This window comes from Balaenoptera borealis, assembly GCF_965194805.1.
Source record: "Balaenoptera borealis genome assembly, chromosome: X".
NCBI lineage: Eukaryota > Metazoa > Chordata > Mammalia > Artiodactyla > Balaenopteridae > Balaenoptera > Balaenoptera borealis.
In genome coordinates this window covers 97,570,452-97,591,485 of record NC_138881.1, presented here as the reverse complement: position 1 = coordinate 97,591,485, position 21,034 = coordinate 97,570,452, and the positions used below count along the sequence as shown (strand labels likewise).

The window sequence follows — 21,034 nt, the reverse complement described above, 5'->3', positions numbered from 1 at the left end:
TAGGATTAAACAAAGGAGAGACAGAACAACTATTGGATTCTTATTTTTTTTTTTTTAATGCTAAGATCTTACCTGTAAATGAAAAGCTGCTTTCAGGGTATTTGTTTGAAAATCGGAGAAATATCACCTGTATTTTTCTGCAGCTTGGAGGAGTGGGGGTAGGGTAGGTTGCTGGTTCCTTTTGATGTATTTTTCAGAGTGTCTTCAAAGAATTAATAGGAGGTGACTCCTGGATATGGGAGAAGCTGAAGGCAGCTAATAACAATTGGGTTATTATGGCCACTATGCTGCAGACATTTTATGTGAACTATCCTAGGGCTCCCCAACCTCTGGGCCATGGACCAGTACCGGTCTGTGGCCTGTTAGGAACTGGGCCGCACAGCAGGAGGTGAGTGGTGGGTGAGTGAGCAAAGCTTCCTCTGTATTTACAGCTGCTTCCCATAGCTTGCGTTACGGCCTGAGCTCTGCCTCCTGTCAGCATTATGGTGAGTTGTATAATTATTTCATTATATATTACAATGTAATAATAATAGAAATAAAGTGCACAATAAATGTAATGCACTTGAATCATCCCCAAACCGCCCCCCCCCACCCCAGTCCATGGAAAAATTGTCTTCCAGGAAACCGGTCCCTGGTGCCAAAAAGGTTGGGGACCACTGCACTATCCCATTTAATTATTTCCTAAGCCCCAAGTATTACTGCCTTCATCTTATAGATAAGAAAATTTAGTACAGAGAGCTGAAGTGTCTTCTTTAGATCTGTGTGGCTGCAGTGTCTGGGCTCTTTCCATTATTCCATGCTGCTCCAAGAGTCTCATGGGGCAATACTGAGAAGATTTGGAATTATGTCTTCCATTCTCTCTGTGGGATCAAGACTTATACTGGGGAGATGGATAACGTGGAGTCACAGAGTAGGTAGGCAGGTGTCTACATGATATGATTTGGGAAGCAGTTGACAGGCCTGCCCACAAGTATCATCTTCATTGGCTTGTCACATTCACTTTCCCTGAGATTTTACCACTAAAATGATTACTTTGTTTGTTTTGTTTTTCTTTGCCAGTGGGGAGGTTGTGAGGATTTTCAAATGCACATACCCCTAGGAGAGTTCATGAATTAAATCTTTTATCATTTAATACCTTAGCAGACAGTGTGAAATTGGAGAAAGAGCTCAGATTTAGGAGCCAGGAAGACCTGGAACTGAATTCTGATGCCACCAAGTCCTAGCTTTTTAACTTGCATGTGATAATTAATCTCTCAGAGCTTCACTTTCTTCTTGAATAAAACAGAGATAATAATGTATATGCATAGGCCCTTATTATAATAATTATAATATATTAAATATCTGGTATGGGTAGTTGTGGTAGAGTGGGAAGAGCACTGGAATGGAAGTCAGGATACTTGGTGTCCTGCCATATGCTTTCATTCATTTGCACAACATCAGTCACTAATAATATTTTTAAGCTGTGCAAATAACAAACCTGTACTTATCAAAGAAAGGCATGGAGAAGAAAGTATATCTTCCCTAGAACAGTGATAAATTCCATTTATACAGATTTTCTTAGAATAGCCAGAGAATCCTTCAATACATGATTTCAAAACACAGATGGATGATGTAATTCAGTTTTCTCTGTTTCAAAGAACATGAATATACATAAGGATTATAAATATTCAAAACATTAATGCAATTTATCATCATTTTCCTTTCCTCTATTTCCAGTACCAAATGGTAGCATGACTTCCCAAGCAGTGTCCTAAACTAGAAACATAGGAATCATCCTAGATTCCTTTCTCTCATTTATCTTCAACCATCATTTCATACCCACACACATCACAGATCTCCTTCTCTAAATACCCATTTTCAGATGGAAGATCATGATTTTGGTGTTTGATATTTTGCATTTGAGGTGTGTTTGAGACTTCTAAGTGAAAATTTTGAGAGAACAATTAGATATACAAGTCTGGAGCTCAGAACAGTAGCTCGAGTGAGAGATATATGTTTGAAAGTCATTGGCATATAGATGGTAATGGAAGCTGTGGGGGTGGATAAAATTACGTAGGGAGAACATAGAGTCAAAAGAGATGAGGGCTTCAAAGAACTTCATTTAATATTAGGATAAGTAAAGGGTGAACCTAAAAATGAAATGAAAAGTGTGGCCAGAGAGATAGAAGGAAAACTGGGAAACTGGTGTGAGAAAAGCCAAGGGAACAGTGTTTCAAGAAGGATGGTGGTAAACAGGTGAATGCCACTAAGATTGGGATAAAAAATATTGATTGGATTCAGTAACATGGAGGCCATTAGTTATTTTAGTGGGACATGTTTCAGGAGAGTCATGGATTGGTGGTGGGATGAAGGAAGAAGCCAGAAGGGAATGGAGTGGTGAAGAGTGAGTGGGAGATGTGAAAATAGCAAGTATAGACAACTCTTCCTAGAAATTTGGCTGTGAAGAAGATGGGAGTATTGGGGCAGTAGCTGGAGACAAATATATGGACAAGATAGTTTTTTTTTAAGTTTGGGGAGAAATGAGCATATTTAAATGCTAATGGATATATCCACCTGATATTTATGTATGTATGTATACATACATCTCATGTATGTTGAAGATATATAAGAGAGAAGAAAAAATTAAATGGTAAGATTCCTGATAATGTGATCAGGGTTAGAATCCAAAACACACATGAGGAGTTTTACCTTAATAGGAAATATACTCCTTTATTATAGCAGTAGGGAAGGAAGAGAGGGTGTGGGGAAAATGTGGAATCAAGAAGATGAGGGAATTTCCATCTGATAGCTTCAATTTTGTTTTTATTTCTTTTTTAATTTTTAGTATAGTTGATTTACAATGTTGTGTTAGTTTCTTCTGTACAGCAAAGTGAATCAGTTATACATATACATATATCCACTCTTTTTTAGATTCTTTTCCCATATAGGTCATTACAGAGTACTGAGAAGAGTTCCCTGTGCTATACAGTAGGTCCTTATTCAATTTTGTTTTTAAAGAGACAAAGTTATGTGCTGAGATTGGGGAGAGGAGATGAGAGGATTGGAGATACTGGAAGAAGTTTGTAATTGTTGTCAAGAACGGAATAAAGCTGAACAGAGACATGTAATGTTTCTGAGTAGTACTGTGGGTTCATGTGAAATTGAATATTATAACTTTATCATGGAACTAATCTATTGTGGGACTTATTCCTTCAGCACCCACCTTCTCCGGTATAGGCACAGAGAAAAACCTGAAAGTTGGATTCATTCAAGCTTGGGATTTTGTTAGGAAGTTATGATAAACAGGCAGAGGGACAGCTTTAGTTTGGGGGTATGGAAACTAATCTAGATTGAATAAAAAAAGGAAAAAAGCAAAGTCTGCCAGCTGGATTTGGAAAAAACAGTCAAGTCTTTGCAAAGCTGAAAAATGATCGCAGTGGCAGTACTTAAAAACGTAAGCTAGAATGAAAGGAGATTATGGGAAAATCACTTAACTTCTCTGGCCTGTTTTCTCATCTGTATATAAGCCATGGTGATAGACAGTGGAAGCCAAGTATGTTTTGTGTCTGTATAAATTTATGCATGTATCTCATTGTCTTTTGATAGTAAGTATCAAGAGAATCAGGAGGGCCTAGGAATTTCTGAAGAGCATCCTGCCCACTTCTAAGGAATGAAGTAGGTTTGGAGGATAGGAAGTGGAATGAAACAGGGTGGGAGGGTAGGAGGTATGAGTCATTCTAACTCTCCCACGGATGCTCAGTCAAAGGAAGACAAATCCATGCTTCTATAGGTGTGATTCTACTACAAGTAGTTCTCTTTTCTCTAGGTATGTTTGACTTTGCTCATCCAGCAGTGATTACTCTCTAACTATGGAATCAGCCAATTCCTTTATCTAGCACTTTTGCAGAAAGAACAGTGTACATTATTGGTGGAATTAGTACTGATTCATTCAGAGGAAACTTGAACTCCAGGGCATTTTGATAATAACCAAAGCATGTGGATGAGCTATCAACATCTGGAAAAGGTGAAGCAGCATAGGATTAAAATTATGTGAGTGCACCATCAGAACATCATTCAGAAAACTGTGGCAGCAGCTCATGGTGGTGGGAAACGTGCTGTGGTACCTGAGAGCAGCTCATATTAGCAGAATCTCCAGATGGCCAGAGAGAGTTCTCTAGCACTTATTTAGCACAGTAGGGACTTTGAAGGCCTCAAAGGGGACATTGGAGTTTTATCACATTGTGTTTTGTCATTGTGAAAAGTTTCTACTTCAGCACTTGTGGTTATAATATTTGCAAGTGGGGTGGTTCAGTATGATTTTTTTCCCCCAGATATCTGGTTAGAGACTTTAGCCAAGGAAGTGCTACACAGCTTAAATGTAGCTGACTCAAAGCCTATGTAGAAAATGAGGGGTTGGACTGTATAAGCGCATACTTTGATTACCTGGAAATTTGGGCTTAAAAGGTTATGAACTTTTAAAGGATTTTTAGGGAATTCCCTGGGGGTCCAGTGGTTAGGACACAGCACTTCCATTGCCGTGGGCCTGGGTTCAATCCCTGGTCGGGGAACTAAGATCCTGCAAGCCACGTGGTGCAGCCAAAAAAAAGGACTTTTATACACAGTGCTAAATACGCCTCTAATTAGGTTTCAGGCTCTTCTTAAATAAGAAAGTGGTTTATTTTGCTCTCACATAAGTGTCTGGAGGTAGCTAATCCAGGCTGCATGAAGCTTTACTTCATGAGGTCAAAGGCCCTGGGCTGTTCCAAACTTGTTCTGCCATGCCTAGGGTGTTTTCCTCATCTGCTTAATCAAAGATGGCTCACTACCAGGACCACATTCTAAGAAGCAGAGTGGAGAAAGGGGGAAAGGGAAAGGGGAGAAATGGTCTATTCTCTTTAAAGGCATGACAGAGATTGGAGATAACACTTCTGTTTATACCTCTTAGGCAAGAACTTAATGTTGTCATGGTAGCCTTCATTTTGTATGCCCATGTGCCCAGCTAAAACATGGGGGTTTCATTACACTGAAGGAGAGGAGAATGAATATTAGGGGACGAGTAGTAATCTCAGCCACACTGCCTCCAAAAAAGATTCTATCAATTCACATTTCTGCCAGTAGCCCAAGAGAAAGCTCACACACTATAGTAACCATTTTGTTTATTAATTTTGCTTATATTATAATTTATTTAACTGTAAGTTTATATAATTTAATTTTTAAAGACTTTATTTTTTTAGAGCATTTTTAGGTTCACAGCAAAACTAAGAGGAAGGTACAGAGATTTTCCATATACCTCCTGCCCCAACACAGGTATAGCCTCTCCCATTATCAGCATCCCACACCAGAGTGGTACGTTTGTTACAAGTGATGAGCCTACATTGACACATCATAATCACCCAAAGTCCATAGTGTACATTAGGGTTCATTCTTAGTGTTGTATAGTCTAGGGGTTTGGGCAAATGTATAATGACATGTATCCATGATTAGAATATCATACAGAGTATTTTCACTGCCCTAAAAATCCTCTGTGTTCTGCCTAGTCATCCCTCCCCCTCACTTCAACCCCTGGAAACCACTGATCTTTTTGCTGTCTCCATAGTTTTGCCTTTTCCAGAATGTCGTGTAGTTGGAATCATCACTTATATTGCCTTTTCAGATTGGCTTCTTTTACTTGGTAATAAGAACTTAAGGTTCCGCCAAGCCTTTTCATGGCTTGATTTCTTTTTAGTACTGAGTAATATACCATTGTCTGGATGTACCACAGTTTATTTATCCATTCACCTACTGAGGGACATCTTGGTTGCTTCCAAGTTTTTGCAATTATGAATAAAGCTGCGATAAATATTTGTGTGTAGGTTTTTGTGTGCACATAAATTTTCAACTCCTTTGGGTAAATAACCAAGGAGCATGATTGCTGGCTCATATGGTAAGAGTATGTTTAGTTTTGTAAGAAATCACCAAACTATCTTCCAAAGTGGCTGCACCATTTTGCATTCCTACCAGCAAAGAATGAGAGTGCCTGTTGCTCAGCATCCTTGCCATCATTTGTTGTTGTTGTCAGTATCCTGGATTTTGGCCATTCTAACAAGTGTGTAGTGAGTTACTGTGGGGTTTTTTTGTTGTTGTTTTTTGGTTTCTGGTTTCTTTGGCTCTCCTTCCGTAAACTTGATGGCAGGGAACTCTGTGTCTTGCTTGCTTTCATATCTGCAGCCTTGAGTGCAAAATGGATGCTCAGGAAATGTCTGTGAAATGAAGATCTGGATAGATGCCTATGATCGTATCAGCACCAATACAGCAATCAAAGGCACAGGCCATAAAAATAGAAACTGAGGTTCTATTTTGATGAGAAGACCCTAAAGTCATTTAGGAAACGTTGTCTAACCCAACCTCAAAAGCAGCTATCAAAAAAAGTGAGAAAGTAGGTGAGTAGGCAGACCTACCACTTAAAATTATGAGTGGATTTAGAGCTTTTAAGCAGATGATTATAAAGAACCAGTTCTCTTAAAGCAGGAAATTCATTTATGAAGGACAATCAGTCCAGTGAAAAACAATAAAGCTCTGCTGACATACAAGTAAAAAATAACTTTTTTATCATAAGTACTTTAAAAAAGTAAACTCACAAAGTTACAAAACTGGTCTAGTCTTCAAGTAATGCATGGAAAATATTCTGAAGCCAAACAACTAATGAAAATGTATTGAGGGACTTCCACTGGTGGTGCAGTGGTTAAGAATTCGCCTGCCAATGCAGGGGACACGGGTTCGAGCCCTGGTCCGGGAAAATCCCACATGCTGCGGAGCAACTAAGCCCACGCGCCACAACTACTGAGGATGCGCTCTAGAGCCCGCGAGCCACAGCTACTGAAGCCCACGCACCTAGAGCCTGTGCTCCGCAACAAGAGAAGTCACCGCAATGAGAAGCCCGTGCACCGCAACAAAGAGTAGCTCCCGCTCGCCGCAACTAGAGAAAGCCTGCGTACAGCAACGAAGGCCCAATGCAGCCAAAAATAAATAAATTAAATAAATAGATAGATTTATTAAAAAAAAAAAGAAAAGAAAAGAAAATGTATTGAGAAGAGAGAATGCTCCAGTATATTTAAAATAAGGACAGCCAGGAATCCAAAAATATATTTATTTCCACTTAATGGAAAAGAGAAGACATCAGTAAGAAAGAGGAAAAGAGGGAGAAAATGGAAAAAGAAAAATATAAGGAAAGAAGATGAGGGGCGCGTGGGAGAAGAAGCAAACAGCAAGAGCCCGAATGATGAAATAGGACCATCCATGCTCTGAATCTCAAATAAGCTGCCAATCTAAGCCAGAATACAAATCCTCTTGCCTAGAGATATGCACTTATTGGAGCCCTTTGGGAGTATGGACAGTTATATTATTTGATCCTTCAGTTTCAGAGTTTTCAAAATACAATAAAGGCTTTATGTTCCCTAGAACAAGAATTTCTGATATCCCTTGATTCTAATTTTCAATCATGTTTCTAGACCAATAGCCAAGTTTTTAAAGTGCCCTATAAAAATATAGTTAAAGTTGTTTCTGATTACTTTTGCTGCAGAAGACAAATTTAGAAAAAAAACAATGAAATCTCAGGTTGCACATAGATGGAAAGTAAAGATGTTCTGCAGTCTGGAGAAATTGCAGGCTTTTAAAAATAATATTTCATTGGAAATGTGACAAGATGGAGATACCTTTGTAAAACAATTTGAGCAGATGGAAAGTATTTGTTAAAGTAATCACTGGTGAAACTAAACTTTGATGGTTTCTAATTGTCTCAGAAAAATGTTCTACCTTGGTATGGTACCCTTTGATAAGTACAATCCTAAAATACTCTGGCCTGCATCCCTCAAATAAGAACACTCACTGTTACTAAACAGGTACGACAAAAATCTAAGTAACAACAAGATCAAACCTTTATGTGAGATGTTCTCCATTCCTGTTTTCAAGAGGGAAGAAATGAGTGACTTCCTCCTAGCAAGAGCACCTTATGTCCCTTCACTGCAAACTTCTCAAGAGAGTTATCCATACTCATTGTCTCCCTCCCATTCTTTCCTGAACCCACTTTAATCTGAGTTTTGCTGCAGACATTCCACTTATTTCCTTATCAATGTCACCAACTATCTTCAGTTTGCCAAATTTGTTAGACCATTCTCAGGCCTCATCTTACTTGGCCTATCGGTAGATTTTGACATTGTCTATCACTTTATCCTTGAAACATTTTCCATACTTGGTTTCTGGGACACCACAAACTCTGGGTTTTCTTCTCACCTCCTTGGCCTCTCCTTAGTGTCCTTTGTTGGTACCTCCTCATCTCTTCGGCCTCTATATATTGGAGGGTCCCAGATCTCAGTCCTTGGTCCTCTTCTCTTTGTCTTATCTACACTATACCCTAGGTGAATGTAATTAATCCTGTGGCTTTAAATACTACCTATATACTGATGACTCTCAAAAATATATCTATAGCTTTGGTCTTTCCCCTAATCTCCAGAGTCAACTATCCAACTGCCTACTCATTTTCTCCCCTTGGATGTTAGTTAGGCAGCTCAAACTGAACGATATAAAACTGAACTCTTGTCCATCATCCCCAAGCCCCATAAACAATTATTCAGTTGCCCATGACAAAAATACAGGCATCATCCTCTGGTACTCCACACTCAATCCATCAGTAAAATCCTATCAGCATCTCCACTGCTGTCAAGTTGGTCCAACTCACCATCAGCTCTAGCCTGGATTATTGCTTCCCTTCCATACAGAGTAGCCTTTTCAAATGTAAGTTACATCATGTTACTCTACTCACAACTATCCAATTGCTTCCCATTTGACTAAAAATAAATAGGAAATCCAGTACCATTGCCCACAGTCGGCCTATCTTTGTGAGATCATCTAACCTTTTCTGTTTCCTACCCTACCGTTGTTGCTAGTCTAGAACTATTAAGCTGATTCCCTCCCCAGGGCTTTTGAATGTGCTATTCCTTCTACCTGGAAGTTTCTTTCCCTGTATCTTCACCTGGTTCATTCCCTCACTTCATTGAGGTCCTTAATGTTACTTTTTCAGAGAGGCATTCCCTGACCAACCTATCTAAAATGAACTCTCATTACTCTCTTTCATATTATCCTGCTTTATTTCTTTTTGTGAAACTTATAATTATCTGATATTGTCTGTCTGTCTGTCTGTCTGTTTATTGTCTGTCTCCCACTCCAGAAAGTTAGTTCCAAGAAAGCAGGTTCTTTGTTTTGTCCGCTGCTGTACCTCCAGTGGCTGGAACAGTGCCTGGCATGTAGTAGGCTTCCAGAAATAATCGTTGAATAATGAATACATGATAGAAATATTTATGTGTTTTTGTTAACATTCTTTTCCATAACTGATGGCAGTATTTGTTACACAATATCATATTTTCATGTATTTACAGTTTATATCTTATGTACATGCAAGAACATACTGGTAGAATAACATTGAAGCAATATAAAATCTGCTATTGTACATTTTCTATTCTGTTTTTACTTAGTATGGAGAGGGTGAGTCACACTCTATTACTGACTTCTAAAGTTGTTATTCTAAAGTCATTACTTGAAGTGAATGTTTTGGGTACACAGTATTTGCTTGCTAACAAGTATTTGGGAGCATCTGGGAGTGAGGAGAAGGGTGTTGAACAAACAAAAGAGATTGTTTTGCTAGTTCCAGAGCAGTGGTGCCTTTCAAGAAACTGCATTGCTCTTCAGCTGTAACTTCATTTGAATAGAACTTAAGGTGTATTTAATAATAAGAATCTGACCTATTTTAAGAAAGCGATGACCTGGTGGATTTTTTTTAAACGGTTGTAAAAGCCTGTTGTTGGTTTATTTGGATGGAATTATAAACTAAAAAGCTCTGATCTGCCCAGTTTAGGGACAGATTCTGAAATGTGTAAACTGCTTCATGAAGGAACACTATAAACCTGTCAGTTGCTATGGTAGCTCAAAACTGAATTCTGTAGCTTTGACAGTGCTTCAGGAAACTTGTCAGCTGGATGAACTCAGGATGTCATACAGGAAACCATCTACAAAAAGGATTTGGGAATAAAATGGCTACTTATGTTTTACAGGATTTATTGAACATATTTCATAAATATCAAGAAACAATATTAGTATGTAATGTTGGCAGGGACGCAAATATAATCATGTTATATATAACTGGATGTTAAAGTGGTATTTGTTAAAAAGAGATCCTACCTGTACTTCATTCGTCTGCAGTGATTTTCATCATTCAGCACGTGCCTAACTTCTTTGTATATTTTTGTGGGAAATGACAGTTGACTAGGGGCAAGCATGATGAATCTGTCTGATTCAAAGTCCTTTAATGTTTGAAAGTACACAAAGTCATCTTCAGCATTCTTTATAAACTACTCCACTGCGTGAAATATTACGTGCTAGTTATTATCTAAATTAGATTTGACTCACCAACAGTTCATAGACTGATTGTACTATTATTGAGCTATGTATTGATCTTAAAATGTTGTCAGGCCTCAGGATCTGTCCCGTTCCAGAGGTGCTGATTTTCATGCTGAGTCATGGCTATACTCCAGGAACTATGAGTAGACATTTGTACATGTTGGATGGTCTCCTTGAAACGAGACTAGTTATTCAGGAAGCCGGTGCTTTTGAGTCACATCCTGAAACCATGGATGGATACACACCAGATTAACTGATAAAACAGAAAGATAGCCCAGGGATAACTCATATGAGAGAAAATTGAGTTTCACTAAAGTGAGATGGAAAGACAGTATTATGTGTTAATAGGAGCATAGTCTTTAGAATTAGATATACACATATTTTTTGCTTAAGTTATATGACCTTGCGTAATTTACTTAACCTTTCTGAGCCTCAAACAACTCATTTATAATACAGTATTGCGATAATAATAATTGTAACTATCAACATTTGTGAGACTTAAATGAGCTAATCCATATCAAACATCTGGCACAGAGCTTGACACCTGGTAAGAGCTTAATAAACTATAGTCCCTATTATTATCATTTTCTAAATCCTCTGCCAAAGTTGGTGCTAGAGCCCAGATCTCCTAGTCAATGCCTTCTCATGTAAGATCATATAAATTTGTCATTTCACCCCCAGACAACATTTAAGCCTTTGCAATCACCCTGAGGCAGAGAAGACAGGGCGGGGCCCAAGGACATCCTCCTCACGTACAGGCATTAGGCACAAGGCAAAGCCACCTCCTTGTTTTGCATTTAATGAGGCCATGACGCAGGTCAGAATGGCATCTAAAACAGAAACTTTGTAGCATCTGAGCAAGAAACTCTGAACATGAAAACAGTGGAGCATGCGCAAATAAAAATGCACAGGTTGCTGATGACCCTGTACAACCTTCCAGGTGTGGCGCTCAACTAGTAAGCGAAAATATAAGGGCAAACAGCTCTTAGAACGCGTGTACAGTGGCTTCAGGAGGCAAATGCGCAGGACCGGAAGCTGATGCAACCTGGTGCAATCCAGGCCACACCTAAACCTTCCCCTCGAGTATTCTGCTCCTAATCAAAAAGACCCCCACCCATTCAAAGGACTGAAAATAAGATGAAAAGGGGGATCAACAACCCTGTGGGCGCTCCTCACTCGCGAGGACGCCCGCACTCTTAGCTTCTGCCCTAAATAAACTGCTTCTTTGTTCTCTTTGCTCCTCAGCCTCAGTGTGTGTGTGTGTTTATTTTTCCTTGGTGTCTTGTGTTCCTTGCCCAAACTCTTTGGACAAGTTGAAAAAGAGGCAGGACTTTTGATAAAGCTTTTCCAGTATCAACACTACTTTTCCATTTCCCTCTCCTCAAGCATTACTTCTCTTCTATTTTCCCATTTTCTTTTTCTCCTATCCCTATTCTAATTGCTTTGGATGATATTTTTAGATATTTTAAATAATACAGAAAGTATCAAATTTCATAACTTTTTTTTTTTTCTAAACAACGGCAACAGAAATAGCATGGCCATACTTCCCTTAGGCGGTTTTCTTAGAAGCCACTTTAGTGACATTGCAAAACCCCATTCATCATTTTCTAATAGATAATTATTTGTCTTTGTAACTTGGTCACTGCCTTTACAAACAAAACAAGAACCTGTGGCTATTCCAGATACTTTGGAAGAATCTTTTCTTTTTTCTTTGTCAAGGTAGAGAAGGAACTTTTCTACAAAACCGTATTATGTAAGTGACTGCATTATTAGCTTTACAAGATATTTCTGTTCCTTATTTCTTTTACCTTTCCTTTCAGTGTGGATTGTACCAGCAGTGGAGTCTTGTTCAAGTCACATCACCTCTCTAAGCCCCAATTTTCCTGATTGTAAATATGTGATACCAACATTTCATACCTGCAGATTTGTTAAAATAATTCAATAAATTCTTGGTAAACTATAAAAAGCTAAACAAATGCAATAGATTATTATTACTAAGACAAAGATCAGTAAAGGCAGCTACTGGATCAACGAGGGTGGTAGAAGTTAGAGGTTAATAATAAGTGTCTACTTATCAACTGTGTGCAAGTCAATTTTGCTGAATTAGTAGGAGCAGATGTGTAGTTTGGAGCAAGTTGTTTTCAAGTTTTTTCATAGTAACAAGGTGCTCAGAAACAAACCCCTTGCAAGTATATAGAGCAATTTACTATTCTCTTTCACTTTTACATACATTATCTCATTTAATCTTAAAACTGCCAGGCTGGTGTCATTACCTACATTTTATAGAAGAAAACTGAGTTATAATTTGCTTCCAAACACATTAGTGGTTGAGGCAGGGCTGAAATCCAGGTTGATATTTATACTATTGTGCCTGTATACAAGCTCCTCATCTATATATCTATTGGTTTATTCAAAGATTACTTAGTCCCGTCAGCTTTTGCAACACTATGCTGTGATTCTAAGTTTGCTTTGGATGGCTTTTAGCCCCACCCATAACCTCCCCTATCTTGTGACTTACAGAATCTGTATCCTGGCCCACTGGCTGTCTCACGAATACCAATCTATTTTTTTTCAGTGTACTTGATTATCATACAGGAAGGGAAGTGTTAGAGATTCAGTAACTGTCTCTCAGTTTGAGAGGGGAAGAAAAGAGCGGCTGTGATAATTGCCTATGATAATCCATTTCTTGAGAAACAGTATTATTGCTAAGTACCTGGAGTTTCTGCAATAATGCAAGGATTATCCCAGCCAACTCTTAGAATGAAGGGATTATGTAGCATGGCTTTGAAGAGGTGGGGAAGTGAGGCTGAAACCAGGAAATAACTTTAGGCCTGCCATTCCAAAGGAGATTCTTAGTGGGAAACTGTCTAAGCAACAGTGTTGTGGGAAATTGAGTGGGTAGAAACAGGAAGCGGTCCTCCACAAGGGTTACACTTGTGTAGTGGTTATCAAGGGTTCTGATACTAGGCTGTCTGGGTTCAGATCCAAGCTTCACCATTTATAGCCTGTGGTAACTTGCAGGGAGTTGTTTAATTTCTCCTTGTCTCAGTTTCTGGTCTTTAAAATGGGAATAAAAATAGTACATACATCCAAGGCTGACCGAGTATTATATGAGATTATGCACGTAAAGAGTTTAGCACAGGCTAGTGCCTGGGATGCTGGGAAGGGTAAATAAATAGTAGGAGGTATTATTTTCATTATTACAGATGTTATGACTCATCACTTGTACCTTGTGTCTTAGACAAGATTCAGCTGGGATAGTATTTGGCAAAAAAAAAAAAAAAGTGCACATGAAAGATTATTGAATTATTACTCTGCTAAAAATGTCATGATGATAAAACTATGTGGTGGGGTTGATGGTATGGGTGGTGACAGTAGGTTGAGGAAGGTTCGCAGGGAGCCTTCTGGTAACATAGGTTCAGGACAGACTCCTTATAACAAGAAAATTCATTTGCTAGTCAGTGGAAAGCACTTAAGAGAGCTGGTTTTCAGTCCTAGCTCTGCCCCCAATAAGTTGTGTGAGCTAGGACAACTCACTTTCCTCTCTGGGTATTTCCTCATTTTTAAGAATAAAATGACCAGATGAGTGGTTGTTAACTGTGGGCTGGGGGTGGGGAGTATATCAGAAAATGTTTCAAATTTTGTATCTCTGCATTTCCATCCCCCGTCTTCCCTTTGTCTTCAGATCCCTTCCCCTCTTGTGAAAAACTCTGTCCTCTGGTAACCATATAGTATACAAAACACCTCATTGCACTAGTGACAGTCCTGTAACCCACAGGCCAAGGAAAGAATTGTCTTCATGTTCATTTGGGTAAGAAAGTCTAGGTGGGACACTAAGGTTGATTCAGGAATTCCTTTTGTGGATTTCTAGATAAGTGATTCAGGAGGCCAGCTATCCCATTTCCTACCTTTGCTTAATGTGTTTGGCTAATCCAGGAAGTGCTATTTGATAGCCTGAATCAAATTTCAGTAGCCTATAAATAGAATAGAAGCAAAGTATTTTTAACTCTTAGCATTTATGCTGTACATGACACAGGGCTATGAAATATTTAAGGACAGATTGATAGGGGAGAGAGAACTTTAAGATCTCTCTGAGAGAGACTTCCCTGGTGGCCCAGTGGTTAAGAATCCGCCTTCCAATGCAGGGGACATGGGTTCCATCCCTGGTCAGGGAACTAAGATCCCACATGCTGTGGGGCAACTAAGCCCACGTGCCGCAACTACTGAGTTCGCAGGCCACAACTAGAGAGAAGCCGCATGCTGCAACAAGGAGCCCATGTGCCGCAGGGAAGGATCCCACATGCCGCAACAAAGATCCTGCGTACTGCAACTAAGACCCGATGCAGCCAAAATTAAAATAAAGTAAATAGTTATTAAAAAAAAAAAAAGATCTCTCTGAGAGCATTTTAAGGGACACCTGATTGTCTTAGTCCTTATAGGTAATATGAAAGGATTTCTCTTTGTCAGACCTATTGCCTTGGATCCAAAAGTAACCCGTCTGTTCATCTCAATCTGTAAGAGCAGCTCTATGGCAGAAATATGGCTTTCTGTTGACGAAACCTACTTACTACTTACAGATGCCTTAGAAGGCAGCAATGGGCTGGTGGTGGGGAGGGAGGAATTGAGGAGAGAGATTCACCAGACCTCAGTAAGAGAAATGGCATCCCCTTATGAGTTTATGAGATATAGAAAAAGAAACAACATCGTGTTGATTCAGCCTGGCTAGCTAATTGAAGGAAGACTTAAATGCTGGAGTCTCAGAGGAAAAGCTTTCATAATCCTGAGTCCAACGTGTGGGGTCCAGCATAGTAAGGTGGAAGTACACTAGACTGGGAATCACATCTCTGTTCTACTTCCAGCTCTGTTACTAACTCGCTGTGTAATCTTGGGTAAGTCTGAGTTTTACTTCCCAATATATGAAGGAGGATTGGACTAGCGTTGCCTCCAATATACTTGCTGGCTCTAACAGTCTGATCCCAAGATTCCATTATGTAATAATCGAAGCCTACCAACATGAGAACGTTACAAATGGACCAGGTAAGATGAAGTGGATGGAGGAGGGAGAGAGGGTCTGTCCTGCTTAATTAATTTATGTAGGAGAAAAGAAAGGTAATCCCTGACTGTTGGGGTAAGTGACCTTTAATCCTTAACTTCCTGTGAAATTGTTGGTTTTAGGAATATAGACTCAAAGAGAAGTGTAGAACTGCAAGTAGTGATGTTTCATTGAAAGGAGAGTATTTTTTGATTGAATGGATATGTGGAGACATGAATCCTTTTAGTTTCGATCATAAACTATTAGCTTAGTTTCAATCATAAACTATTATTCTTCAATGATAAAAAGATGAATAAATTGTATTCTGTGACAGTGAAGTGCTCTTTTAAGAAAGAGGTGATAAATTCAGATTTGTCCTTACTGTATGTGGTGTGAAAATGGTTTGGAGGCAGGAAAAACTGGATAAGGAGACCCCTGATGATGAGATACTCAATTTAGGAAGGGGAGATTGGATGGGAGAGGGAGGAGTTGAGGAAAACTCTCAGGTTTCTGGTTTGGGCAACTGGGAAGATGATGGTGCCATTTACTGATATAGGAAATAACAGGGAAGAGTAGAGCAGATAGGAGAGTAGATGATGATGATTTTAATATTTATGAAGAAATGAAGCAAAGTTCTGAGTTATCTGAGGCTTTGGTGTAGATTCTGAGCTTTGTCAGTATTCAGATAACTTTCAAATCCTGGCCATGGCATATGATGTGTAGAAAAGTATGTGTGTGTGTGTGGGGGGGCATTGAAGGGATATGTTTGTTTGTTTTGCTTTTTTGGTTTTGCTCTCATAAGAAGAATGAGACTAAAATCCTCCTTTCCAATTATTTTGGTTCCAAACTTGATTTTTTTCCTGTTTAAATGGTTCAAAGGGGCACAGTTTTCACAATTCTTGATAGAAAGCACACAGAGAGTTCCCAAATGTATTTTTAGTCACATTTAGTCCTTTTTGAGGTATGATAAAGTTAAACTGCTATATTTTTCCTTCTTAGAGTGGAAATTTGAAGGTATTAAATCTTGGAGAAATGGCTTTCATTCATTTGGATATCAGATGCCTATATATCCTTCTTATTTGCACAGCATTTGGCTCTACTTTGTCTTCAAATGCTGAGATAAAAGGTAAACCAAGAATGGAGTAGTTTTAAAATTAGGGATATTAACTGCCTTTTCAACCTACCCTATGAAAAGTGCATATCAAGTAGATGGCTTGTTATTGGAAATATTTCAGGGAGTCCATACACAAAAGATATGTTCTTACTAGTCAGCCTCATGTATAAGGTAACTGATGATTATAAACATTTTGTGGGATAAAAGCCAAACTAAAAGACACCTTCCATACCTTTCTGTGTAGTCTTTTCTAACAAAGAAGTTAATTATCCGAAACCTCATTGCCTGGTACCCAACTAACTGAAAACTTTCCTTTATTACTATCCTTAACTTTTAAGACAATTAGATAAATTTTAAAAATACAGAGATTTAAAATAAAATTTTAAAATAATTACAGAATTATTAAATCATGTCTAATGAACTTTTCATTGCAGAAGGTAATTAGAACAATGCATTTAACAAAGATTTCTAATCATAAAAGTGGAAACAACAGGATTGTCATTTCATCCTCAATAGAAACCTTCTTTATTGGTTCATGCAGGTCCCATTTCAAATCAATATTTGTGCCACCGTTTCTTTCTGTTGATTCTTTTCCTCACCTCAATAAGTAATATGAAGTGAAGTATTAAAATGAACAACAGGGCAGAAATGAGAGGAAATTATTAGCAGAAAGGCAACATGAGGACAGTACTATAGTACTAGATTTGCTAGTAGGTTTAGTAAATTTATAGAATAATTTGTTTGTTTTTATTGCTTTTTAAATCACCAGATGAGGGAGCCATTTCCTCCCACTGCCCCCACCCCCTCAAAATAAAACAGGCTGTTTTCTGTCACTCTACTCAGCTGCCTGCCACTTTTTCTTGAGCCCTTCCAAAGAGTGGCTCTGGTTTGCCATGTTCTACAAATAGCTCTGAACTTCAGTTGACTAGAGGATTCAATTATCCTGAATGGACCAACAAGATCTGCCTGTTCTCCTAATTCTTAAGGCGCTTAGCCATAGTAGTCATATTTTATATTTTCTATCCCTTTTTTCATGTGGGCCATGATGTTATTTGCCTATGGTAAACACAGGATTAATACTGACTGATTCTTGCTATGAGAGAGATTTAGGTAATAAAGTGTTCCCATCCTAGACTAAATTCTGGTCTATATGACCACAGAGATAACTCCATGTTGAATTTCTTATTTCCATGAAAACTTATTACGTAGCTTGGCTAAGTCACATTTTACATATGCAATTCCTTAAAGAAGGGACAACTATGTAGCAGTAACCTAGATTTTTAAAAACAGCTTTATTGAGATACAATTTAAAGGATATAAAGCTTACCCTTTTAAAGTATACTGGGCAGTGGTTTTTAGTATATTCACAAAGTTGTGTAACAGCCACAACTATCAAATTCCAGCATAGTTACATTACCACCAAAAGAAACCCCAAATCCATTCAGTAGTCACATCTCATTCTCCCCTCCCTCCAGCCCCCGGCAACCACTAATCGATTTTCTGTCCCTATGGATTTGCCTATTCTGATATTTCACATAAATGGAATCATACAATATGTGGTCTTTTGTGGCTGGCTTCTTTCACTTAGCTTAATGTTTTCAAGGTTCATTCATGTTGTAGCATGTATCAGTATTTCATTCTTTCTTATGGCTGGATAATATTCCATTGTATGGATATGTCACAGTTTATCCATTCATCAGTTGATGGACATATGGAAGTAATCTAGATTTAGCAATCTTTGTCATAAGATACAGGATAAAAATAAAAATATTTTATTGATTTTTTTCAGTTAATCCTCCTCAGGATTTTGAAATAGTGGATCCTGGATATTTAGGCTATCTCTATTTGCAGTGGCAACCTCCACTGTCTCTGGATAACTTTAAGGAATGCACAGTAGAATATGAATTAAAGTATCGAAACATTGATAGTGCAAGCTGGAAGGTAAGTAAAGCATGCACTTAAGATATTGGAATGATTATTAGTTTTCTTGTGATTCCTGATGTCAGTGTCTACTTTTATTCCCGTATCTCAATAGCTATTATTAAGATATAAGCTGCATGCTAATGAGAACCTACTGTATAGCACAGGGGACTCTAACTCACTGCTCTGTGGTGACCTAAATGGGAAGGAAATCCAAAAAAGAGGGGATATACGTATATAGCTGAATCACTTTGCTGTACAGCAGAAACTGACACAGCAGTGTAAAGCAACTATACGCCAATAAAAAAAAAAAAAAGAACATTCTTCACAGTTTCACCACATTTTCCTCCTGAATTATCTGGGTATAAAATGGCAATTTTTTAATTTGTATTGGAAAAGAGTGGGCATTTCAGTTATTTCTGAAATAGTAATTACAATGTCCATTGCATTAAATCAGCTTTTGATTGATTTATGACTCATTAAAGTATTGTATCATGGAATAAAAGTTCTTAAGAAAAAAAAAAAGATATAAGCTGCATGCCTGCTGCTATCTCCTGTGCATCCTGCAACATCTGTTTTCACCCCACCCAGTATTAAGTCTACCATTGGAAATACAGGAAAAAAGAAAACTTGGTCCCATGGAATATGGAATTGAAGAGTACTTACACATTTTACCATATTTCAAAGTTACTTATATACCTGTATATGGGTCTTATATATGCTACTGGGCTATGTGAGCTTTTGCTCTGTAGGAATCAAGCCTTATTTATCTTTGTACTCTCCCTACAGAACACAGCATGGTTCTGTGCATATATTGTATTAAGTGCTCAGTGAAAGTTTATTGAATTAACTATTTACATAGTCAACAAGCATGTTTATTCAAAGATTTTGGTTGTACAAGTCATTCTGTTACCTTCCTAATTCAGCTAGGTAGTTTCAAGGGACAATTCAAATCAAACATTCATTGTGCAACTTTTTTCTCCAAGCACTCCACTAGCTAGGTATCAGTAATAGAAGGATAAATGATACATGATTTTAGTCCTTCAGGAGGTCACACTTTGTCTGGCTTTCTTCAGTTACCTCCAAGATTTTATATGATTCCTGAAGAGTTCATATGATATTTGAAACGTGATAAATTGTCATGTAATAGGCATATGGTACATGAAAATTCTCTCTCAATTTCAACTTGGTTATAGCTCAAAAGTTCCTCCTGTAGAGCCTTTTTTGTCTTCCAGAATTTTTTTTAATGAGATGCTAAGATTCAAATGATCTCATCAATTGATATAATATGCAGAAGTGAACTCTGCCAGAAATATATCTGGGACATTTTATCAGATAATCATCAGGAATTTCTTAGATATTGGGAACTCTCCAGGGTGTTAATGACTTTTTAGCCTTATTAATGTGGCTCATGATACCATTATTGTTTTAAGCTTAACTTTGTCTCATCTTTTTATCAAACAGACGATCATTACTAAGAATCTACATTACAAAGATGGGTTTGATCTTAACAAAGGTGTTGAAGCAAAGATACACACACTTCTTCTAGGGCAATGCACAAACGGATCAGAAGTTCAAAGTTCATGGTCAGAAGCTACTTATTGGATATCACCACAAGGTTAAAACAAAGCTCTCTTTTCACATTTAATACTGTCAGAACAATCTATATGGGAAGTAAGTCCCTTAACCTTTATACATCAGATTACATGTACAATTGAGAATGTGGCACAAAAGAGAATCCTTCTTAGGAGTGGGTGACTGGCCTTTTTGAATTCTTTAAATCAGCAAACACATGTGGCAAAACCTACATCTTATTAGGTTAATATAGTTCCCAGTTTTGGGCTCATATTAGTAAATATGCATGTGACTATTTATGCAACTGCTCAGAGCACCCTAGAATTATTAATTTAGTACTTTTGCATATGCTTACACTAGTACCAGTAAATAAGCCCTCAAAGATTTTTGATTTTGCATGTTCCACTTACAGTGAGGTGATTTGCAACAACTTCCTTTTGGAATATTCCTGATTATGTTGATTGCTAAATCAAGTGGAGAGGTCAAAGGAAATGAAATAAAATTGCATAGTTATTTTCCATATGATTCATCACCATGTCTTTCAAGCATTCACAGTTTTTTCATTTCTTAGGAAATCTGGAAACTAAAATTCAGGATATGGATTGTGTATATTACAACTGGCAATATTTACTTTGCTCTTGGAAACCTGGCATGGGTGTCCATTTTGATGCCAATTACAACTTGTTTTATTGGTAAGTATTTTTATAATAAGAATTCCATATTAGGAAGATATCTATCAAAATTAATCCACAGTATGAGTAACTGTATTTTCATTAAATTAAATTCATTATATTTTTTCAGAGTTGTATTTATGATGAAGTTTATTTACAATTATTTGGGATTTTCAATGGGAGTAAGTAGGTTTAGGCTGTAGCTACTAGAAAGCACTCTATGGGTGATAATAAGGAATGCAGTCATTGTTTCTGTACTGGATTAAATATTTTGTATCTTTTAGATAGATGGAGTTATAACCTAAAAAGTTTTGG

At 37.9% G+C, this 21,034-nt stretch overlaps 2 protein-coding genes and 1 long non-coding RNA gene across 9 annotated transcripts in view; 2 read left to right on the top strand and 1 right to left on the bottom strand.

The window, feature by feature from the left end:
* LUZP4 (leucine zipper protein 4) overlaps positions 1–21,034 on the bottom strand; it is a 389,928-nt gene that overhangs the window by 227,971 nt on the left and 140,923 nt on the right. The gene's annotated exons all lie outside the window — the stretch shown is intronic.
* The window catches only part of IL13RA2 (interleukin 13 receptor subunit alpha 2), a 139,456-nt gene that overhangs the window by 13,723 nt on the left and 104,699 nt on the right, over positions 1–21,034 (top strand). For all 6 annotated transcript variants that reach the window (XM_082377391.1, XM_082377390.1, XR_014239577.1 and 3 more), the window contains 4 exons: positions 16,439–16,565; positions 18,343–18,494; positions 19,938–20,091; positions 20,620–20,740. In XM_082377391.1, the coding sequence (XP_082233517.1) occupies positions 16,472–16,565; positions 18,343–18,494; positions 19,938–20,091; positions 20,620–20,740 (521 nt within the window). In that variant the 5' untranslated portion in view covers positions 16,439–16,471. Of the gene's footprint in view, positions 1–16,438; positions 16,566–18,342; positions 18,495–19,937; positions 20,092–20,619; positions 20,741–21,034 lie in introns of those variants that run through there.
* The window catches only part of LOC309620815, a 333,501-nt gene that overhangs the window by 220,919 nt on the left and 91,548 nt on the right, over positions 1–21,034 (top strand). The window lies entirely within an intron of this gene.